The sequence below is a fragment of the Lolium perenne genome, chromosome 6, assembly GCF_019359855.2.
Source record: "Lolium perenne isolate Kyuss_39 chromosome 6, Kyuss_2.0, whole genome shotgun sequence".
Lineage (NCBI taxonomy): Eukaryota > Viridiplantae > Streptophyta > Magnoliopsida > Poales > Poaceae > Lolium > Lolium perenne.
Genome location: NC_067249.2, coordinates 137042797 through 137051794, shown reverse-complemented (window position 1 = coordinate 137051794; position 8998 = coordinate 137042797). Strand labels below are relative to the sequence as shown.

Sequence of the window (8998 nt, the reverse complement as noted above, 5' to 3'; positions counted from 1 at the left end):
CCCTCTCCATAAATTTGGTGATATCTTTATTTTTAAGTATCATGGTAAATGTTTCCATACATTTTTCTAGAGTTTTTTCCATACTGTTATTCTCGAGTTTTGCCATCTCCAATTTCATATTTACCTGAAAAGTTTTCAGTTGTGCAAAAAGAAAAGTAGGCCCTGAATTATCTTTTAAAAAGGAAAAGGAAGAATAAGAAGGAGAAATGGAGGATTACGCTAGAGGTCTGGCAACATAGCTAGGTCCCTCGCCAAAGGGTAGTAGGCTAATAGCAAGGTCCCTGGGCATCTGCAAGCAAACAAACACTCCATGTGGTCTCCCTCGCCCCATAAACCTCATCGATCGGGACCAATCGATGTTCTTCTTCTCCTATCACACATTGCTCCCTACCTACAGCTAGATTCAGTGCACAATTCCCAACATCACTCTACTCACTCAGCTTCAGCTAGCGAGCCTGCACGGCCTCTCTCCTTCTGAAATCCAGCCGCTAGAACAACAGAAATTCTAAGCTATATGTATGTCTGAAAGCAACCAGTAAAATAGCTTTTCTACATACTTGTGAGTGGTCATGCATGTTGCACTTCTTTTCTGAACTTTGTGGGATATGTATGCTTGTTGCACTTTTTTCTGAACTTTGTGGGATATGTATGCTTGTTGCACTTTTTTCTGAACTTTGTGGGATTTTAATTCAAGTACGTGCGGCCATGGCTATCTTGGTTTTGCATGCTCTGCAGCGGAGAAGGCCGGTGTAGAGGAGGAGAAGCATGTGGGAGTCTGAGAGCGACGCCGGCGAGCGGGGGCTCGTCCCCGTCCTCGGCGGCTCCGACCGGCACGACGCGGTCAAGAGCGACGGCTTCGTTCGCAGAGATCAGTGTTGGTATGTGGGATCGTCGTCGATCAAGTTTTTCTTTTCTCTTTTTTGCTTAATTTGCTTGCCGAAGCTGGACGAGATATGGAGCTTTTCTTGCATACAGTTCACCTCATCGTCATCTTCTTCTTTTTCCCTGTAATTTGAGCAGGTATGTCAACAGTGATATCCCCAGCGATTTGCTTGTCAAAGTGGGGGATGTGAGCTTCAATCTTCACAAGGTACTTTTTTTCATTTTTAAAAATTTAATTTGTTGCTACAAAATAGAATCATCCAGAATTCAGGAGGCTAGAGACGACGAGTACGTGCTATGCTACTGGAGTAGTACTGTCGGCAGCTCAATCATTAGGCATTCTACCTGTGCGAAATGCCACAAATAGAAGCTTTTTAGTTTCTTGATTTGCTCCAAATTTCGCTGAAGCTAATTCCGCTTTTGGCATGCGAACTGATTGTTACATGGCTGCACTTGCACGTACACACACGGCTACGACGTACCATCAAGCAGTACCCGATGATCTCCCGGAGCGGCAAGATGGGCCGCGTCATTTACGAGTCCGCCTCGCCGGCGGCGGCCGTGGACCCGGACACGTCGGTGGCCGACCTGGACGACCTCCCCGGCGGCGCGGACTCGTTCGAGCTCGCCGCCAGGTTCTGCTACGGCATGGCGGTGGACCTCACGGCGTCCAACATCTCCGGCCTGCGCTGCGCCGCCGAGTACCTGGAGATGACGGAGGACCTGGAGGAGGGGAACCTCATCTTCAAGACGGAGGCGTTCCTCAGCTACGTGGTGCTCTCCTCGTGGCGCGACTCCATCGTGGTGCTCAAGAGCTGCGAGGGCCTCTCGCCGTGGGCGGAGAACCTGCAGATCGTGCGACGGTGCAGCGAGTCCATCGCGTGGAAGGCCTGCGCCAATCCAAGGGGAGTCCGGTGGGCGTACACCGGCGCCAGCAGCGGCAGGCCACCCAGGAGCGGAGGCGGCACGGCGAGCCCACGGTGGAACGTTGGCGGAGGGGACTCCAAGGAGTCGAGCCCCAGCCGGCAGGCAGTGCCGCCGGCGGACTGGTGGTTCGAGGACGTGTCCGTGCTCAGGATCGACCACTTCGTGCGAGTCGTCACTGCGATCAAGGTCAAAGGTAAGGACGATGCTGCCTTATACTCGATCCACAAACGGTTCATACTGAATTTGAATTAATTTCAAGCCCTGCTCTTTGAGCATTGTTTCTAAGAAAATTAAACCATCACTAATCTGTAATCTGCACGGTTATTTTGGTTCAGGGTTTTACGATTCGGGTTTACTCCCGCCGAATTTCATTTCCAACAATGAATCCAAATTTGAGTCATGTTTACTTCACAGTCATATATAGCCGTAATTCCACCAACCCTTCTTTTTACTAACTTCTCGTAAACAACAAGAAGTGTGGCGATGAAATTGATTGTTGGTGAAGCGAAGATTTTGAAAAATTAGAAAAATGTAAAAAAAAATGATGATGACAGGTGACATGACAGCAAAACGGAGTGCCACAATTTGACTCCCGAGGTACATGGAGCTTCTTTTATGAAAAAGTTGAAACACCAAGCGGTTAAAAAGAATGTACTGTGGATACATACATATGCGATCCACATCTCATAAATATTTGTTTAATAATACGGCGCGAAAAAAGAGAAAATTATGGTTTCAAAAGGAAAAGAAAAGGAGGTCGACTTTGCTCTCCATATTTTTTTCGTTCATCACATCTAAGCATATATGTTGAAAGAATTTTGTAGCGCATACTAGAAATGTTTATATTTTTTATATTTTATCAAATAATTGAGTTTTAAAAATGATATTTTGAAAATTAAAAAGGCCATCTTGTAGCTCGGGGCCAAAATTAAGGGAATTTTCGAGTTTTGCTATTTTTTATCACGTGAGTAAGAAAAAACTACTCTGAAGTTACTGGCAAGAACCATCGGAGCAAAACACAAAAGCAACTAGAAACTTTTAACTGAACCGCCAATCAATGTCGACCAAGAAGTAAGTATTTCTAAGTTAGCCCAGATATAGACGAAAATTCCTGTAATAAATGGTAGTCACATTTGTTAGAAAGCTTGACTATTCAACAAATTGTTGTTCCTACATACGAGAAGGACAAATTTTATGAAGTGTACCCGCAAACAGTGAAATACACTATGCTTAGCTTGATCAAATTATTGGCATGACAGGGAGTCAGGGACTCAATGTGCAAATCATGTACTAGTTCTGAACAGTGAAGTTAGGCCCCATGCCTCATGGTTCATGGATCTCTCGATCTATTTTCCATATACTTCGTACATACTCTAGAAATGTACATTTTTAGCCTATGGTCCCATGCCTACCAATCTTCCATCACATGCACACAACACAATACCTATTTAGGCTAGTGTAAATTTTGTGAACCCAAGGGCCGCTGAACTCAATATGACAGCCAATAAGAAGTTATCCATGTGAGATTGTGAGGAAGTGGGATCCGTTGAAAAAAGTACACGTATTTTTTCGCTCGCATTTTTAGACTTCAGAAATTTTTGAAAAATAAGTTATTTGCACATAGGTAATGGATGCAGTAACATGTGTATGAAATCTAAAACTTAAATATGCGTATTTTGGCCTGAACAAAAAAAAAAGAGGGAAAATACCATCAATGGCTGTATAAAGAGGCCTAAATGTAATAAAAGTTTCAACTGGTAGACACCTAGCGACGAGTACAAACACTAGATCATGTTTAACACGTGATGTGAGCACTAGAAGAAACAATGTAGTGCATGGGTTCAGCATTTCTTTTCATATTTTCTTTTGCACATGACCGAGATTTTCTAATAACGAGATATTTACAAAATCTTGAAGAAAATTCAAAAAAATCTTGGTCGAATGTTTATGTTGTTAAAATATTTATCAACAATAAAATAAATCCAAATCTTGGAATCAAACCAGCAACTTGTAAGGCTTGACATTAAACCAGTGCGATATGGCCTGATTCCTGTTAAGAAAGTTGTTCTGCTCTTTAGAACTCTCCAATCCGTGATTTTTTCTCAAATTTGAACAAAAAAAACCCGGCCGAGATTACCTTTTCTCGTTCCCTATAGAAAATCTTAATTTTGCAAATTTCATCCGAAATTTCGAAGAAAGTTTTTTCCCTGGATGGAACATAAGCATTTCTAAACCGTTTCTTGTGTTATTTGATTGCTGATAGGTATGCGGTTCGACCTGATCGGCGCGTCGATCACCCACTACGCGTCGAAATGGCTCCCGGGGCTCACCAAGGACGTCGCCAATGGTGGCGGCGGTGGCGTTGCCGACGAGCCATGGGCGCAGGTCTCCGCGGGTGGCGGCCTCCACATGATCATCGCGGGCGCGGGCGCGGGCGGCAAGGACGACGCGGCCACGAGCGCGCCGGCGCGGGAGCAGCGCATGGTGGTGGAGAGCCTGATCAGCATCATACCCCCGCAGCGTGACAGCGTGTCCTGCGGCTTCCTCCTCCGCCTGCTCCGCCTCGCCATCATGCTCAAGGCCGCCCCGGCCCTCGTCACGGAGCTCGAGAAGCGCGTCGGAATGCAGCTCGAGCAGGCGGCGCTTCCCGACCTCCTCATCCCGTCCGTCGGCCGCGCCGACACCGCCTACGACGTCGACCTCGTGCAGCGGCTCGTGGAGCACTTCCTGGTGCAGGAGCAGACGGACCAGGTGTCGTCGTCCAGCCCGGGCCGCGGGGAGCCAGAGTACTACAGCTCCGCCGCGAGCGCGAGGATGCCGCCGGCCGGCGCGGCTTCGGCGTCGGCGTCGTCGGGGCTGAACGCCAAGGCGCGCGTCGCGCGGCTTCTGGACAGCTACCTCTCGGAGGTGTCCCGCGACCGCAACCTCTCCCTGACCAAGTTCCAGGTGTTGGCCGAGTCGCTCCCGGAGTCTGCGCGCGCCTGCGACGACGGGCTGTACCGCGCCGTGGACTCGTACCTGAAGGCGCACCCGACGCTGACGGAGCACGAGCGGAAGCGGCTGTGCCGGGTGATGGACTGCCAGAAGCTGTCGTTCGACGCGTGCATGCACGCGGCGCAGAACGAGCGGCTGCCGCTGCGGGTGGTGGTGCAGGTGCTCTTCTCCGAGCAGGTCAAGATCAGCAACGCGCTGGCGGGGTCCTCGGCGCTCAAGGCCGGAGGGGCGGACGGGCCGCTGGCCTCTTCCTCCGTGCCGACGCGGCGGCAGCTGCTGGACGCCACGCCGCAGTCGTTCCAGGAGGGGTGGGCGGCGGCCAAGAAGGACATCAACACGCTCAAGTTCGAGCTGGAGAGCATGAAGGCCAAGTACCTGGAGCTGCAGCACGACATGGACGCGCTCCAGAAGCAGGTGGAGCCGTCGCCGGCAGCAGCCGGCCCCGGCGCAAAGATGGGCGGCGGCAAGGCGCAGCAGCCGCAGGGACCATCGGCGTGGAGCAATGGGTGGAAGAAGCTGGGGAGGCTGACCAAGATGACGGGCGCCGAGGCGGCGGGGCCGGGTGGCCACGTAGGAGCTAACGGCGAGGCGGCCAGGAAGGCGCAGCGGAGGTGGAGGAACTCCATCTCGTGATCGGTCGAGCTTCATGACAAGGAATAGATGGCTAGATTTCACGAAGATTCAGGCGATCGGGCCTAATTAGGATGGAGATGTTGTTGATGGAGTTTTGCTTTTGATTTACATTCGTGTATACACTACTCTAGGAGACGGATATGATCATTTGTACCAATGTATTGTGTTGCATTGCTCGTGAGGATTACGTTGGGAGATCAGTCGTGAAGATTTGTTTGCTTGCGGACTACTCTAGTAATTGATTTTTTTAAGGCTGATCAATGGATTTCCACTTTGTATATTTGTTAAATTTTTAAAGAGTTTAAGAGTACAACAAAGGCAGTTGCTAGAGATTAGCAACCTGGAGCTTGGGTGGTTTGAAGGGTAGTTGTGCCCAAGCCCACCACAGTTCAAACCCCAGGTTTGACATTTATGTGTCTCATAAAGGCGACATAATCATTCAGTCGGAGGCGATGTTTCCGTTGGCAGCGAGGCGTCTTCCAAAGGTGCTCATATGGGTAGGGTTTGCATGTGCGCGTTCGTAGGGATGAGTGTATGCGTGTGTTTCTGAGCATCTACGTGTGTACTGTGTTTCTAAAAAAAGATTAGCAACAAAAAAGCTATCTACACGCCCTAATCCCAAAAAAGGAGAAAAGAGAAAATAGCTATGGAATCCCTCAACCCAATTTCGGAGACCACCATAAGACTTCCTAGAAGATGAAATCATCCTTAATTTTTTTCCAGCATCTCTATAAACTGGGGATGCCCTTGAAGATGAAATCATTCCTGGTAGTCCAGAACTTCAGATGAACCAGGCAGTCAACATGATTAACTCCATGAAAAAAGGCTCCTTTAAAGTAATTTTAAGACTATCCATAATGCTCTGAATATCAGCTTGGAGAGGTGGTGTTCAGGAAGGGTAGAGATATTGCCAAAACATGTGTCCAAAAGGGTAAAAGAAGAACAACTGATTTTTGGTTTCCAACTCATCTGCACCACACATAATACAGGAAGAATCCTCCATGAAGAAATTCTTTCGTTGGAGCATTGCTCTTATATTCAGTCGATTATGAACTAAGAGACAAAAAAAAACCTTGTGCCTCTGCTGACAGCAGCCTGCCACATCCACTTAAGTGCAGGTAGTCTTCCCCGAGAATGTTTAATTGAGATTACTTCATTCTTAAAAAAAAGATGTGGCCAAGTCTCCTTGAGGGGCAAAGTGGACCATGTATCCGGCCATAGTAAGATGGAGTTTTCCTGAAGAAAAACACACTGGGCCACTTGTTTGAAAGCAGGAAGAATTTATAAGCAGTCTCTGCACCAAAAGGACACCTCCCTTATTCGTGCAGGTGGGAGAGCAGTAAAGTAGTACATTTCCCAAGCAATCTTTACCCATGGCAAATCAGCCTTATTATAGAATTTATGCAAATGTTTCATCAACCAAGCAGTCCATTCTGAACAGAAAGGTACACCCAAGTCACCTTGATCTTTTGACCTACAAACAAGATCCCGGGCTGCCAAAGGAGGAGTTATCCCGGGCTGCCAAAGGAGGAGTTTTCTTCTGCAAATATTTGTCTGTATTTATTCACTTCATTGATTATCCATTGGTAAAGGAGCAGAGAAAGAACATGGGCAAGGAAGAGAGAACGGAATTCACCATTCTTAGCTTACTGCCATAATTGAGATACCTCTAGTAATTGATTTGTTTTAACTTTTCAAAACCGGTGGATTCAAATTAACCACTAGCCGCCTACTCAAGTATTGCACTTCAACTCGATAACTCATTGATGAACCTGGGCACCACCGCACTAGTGAGCCCGTTTTGCCAAATTTTGAAACTCCAACTTACGGGTCTCTAAAAAGTTGGACAAGCAATATATTGCTAGATAGGAAATACAAAAAATATAAAGTTCTGACAAAATTATATTTTATTCACATATGGGCATAAATTTGTTTTTTCTATAGCCCAAAATAGAACAAGTTTTCTACCAAAAATTCGGTTATACGGACCATGTATACGTATTCCCGAAAAAAAAATTAGAATTAATTGAAACTCAAAAGTACAATTTCCAAAAAAAAGATTCAAAAGAAAGCATCGGTGAGGCCGAGTGCTGCAGATCCATTTTCACCTCAACTATAATAGATCTTCCATTTGCAAAAAAAAAAAAACTATAATAAGATCTTCTTTAAAAAAAACTACTCCCTCCTTAGTTTGCTAAAAGGTCTTGCATTAGTTAAGATCATGAAATGGTTACACGGAGTGGCAATGTTTTATGTGTGGTGACCTTGGTTACCGGTCGGTGAAAACATCCCCTTCACCGACTACCGGTCAGTTGCCAAGAGGTTACCAAAGTTACAAAAAAATCAGAAATTTGAATTCAATACTCCTATTTGGTATTCAAATTTGTCCAATAACCATCCAGGACAAGCAATAAAGAAGAATGAAAAGGAAATCACAGTAGGAGACATAAGATTTAACGTGAAAAAAACCTCCCCAACAAAGAGAGGAAAAAAACCACCGGCGTCAGCCCGCGAAATTTCACTATATCGGGAAACGCCGTGGGTTATCTTATATGATACGATAAACCCAAGCTAGCGGCTTAGAAGAGTTACAAATAGGTTGTGATGACGATCCATACTAGTGACGGGTCTCGCTCCGCTCGTCAGAAGTTAGCCTCGCTTTTATATAAATTTTCATCACAGCATAACAAATTCAGTAACAGAAACCTTGGTGGTGACTTGCCTTCTCCTTCGCACTTCTTGTGATCCATATACACCATATGTGCCAACATGTGGCTCTGATACTACAATACATACAATACAGTGGACATGGCCAAAAAAATTATGGGCGCACGAGAGGTCGCTATGGTGTCACTGTGCAGTCGAGAGTTCAATCACCTCATTCGCCGAACAAACAAGAAAGTTGGATCACCTGTGGATGGAAGCGTGCCCGTGCCGGCCCCTATCATCTTGTGGGCTTGCCCTTATCTCGACACGACGACCGTGTGGCACTACTGTACCGGCGTCGGTACACAGCTCTGTGACTGACGCTCCCCCGTTCGACAGATCTGCACTCCATGTACCCATACAGGGCAAGCGACAGCGATCATCGCTCCTCCTGTGAGCACTTCCATCTCCTGCTTGGTGGTACACTATTTGCCTGTTTTGGAAGCACCGCAACCACCATGTCCTGTACTGGCTCATAATATCCGCCTGTCTCCTGAATGATTCGCGCATCAGATTCTTCCTGCCGTTATCCTTGCTTGCAGCAGGCATCTGTCATGGATGATCTTTGTGTTTCCCTGATGTAACAGAGCTCCCGGCGGCAAGGAAAGAACCCAAGCGACGACGGAGCTCTCATGTCGTTCTCCTGAAAGCTGCCTCTTGTGGCTGCAATTGCCGGCAGGATGAGAAGAAATCTAGCAGGCCGTCCTGTCTGCCTGGGTATGCACTCGTGCCGCGGAAACTTGCTTGCATAAAGATTGGATAACAGATTATGTACAATATGGGCGATGGGCATTTTATTTCTATGCCCCCTCCTCGAAGATACTAATTGATTCTCAATCCCAGTTATACTCAAATG

The 8998-nt window shown here is 47.0% G+C and overlaps 1 protein-coding gene across 2 annotated transcripts; it reads left to right on the top strand.

The window, feature by feature from the left end:
• Positions 1-260: 260 nt before the first annotated feature.
• On the top strand, positions 261-5725 carry LOC127334407 (coleoptile phototropism protein 1). Of its 2 annotated transcripts, none has more exons than XM_051360855.2 (5): positions 261-516; positions 736-878; positions 1021-1090; positions 1375-2002; positions 4073-5725. In XM_051360855.2, the coding sequence occupies exons 2-5, from the start codon at positions 766-768 to the stop codon at positions 5434-5436; spliced, it is 2175 nt and encodes a 724-aa protein (XP_051216815.1). In that variant the 5' UTR covers positions 261-516; positions 736-765; the 3' UTR covers positions 5437-5725. The 2 variants fall into 2 exon arrangements, with proteins under 2 accessions (XP_051216815.1, XP_051216814.1); XM_051360854.2 differs by having other exon boundaries at positions 261-559.
• Positions 5726-8998: the final 3273 nt, after the last annotated feature.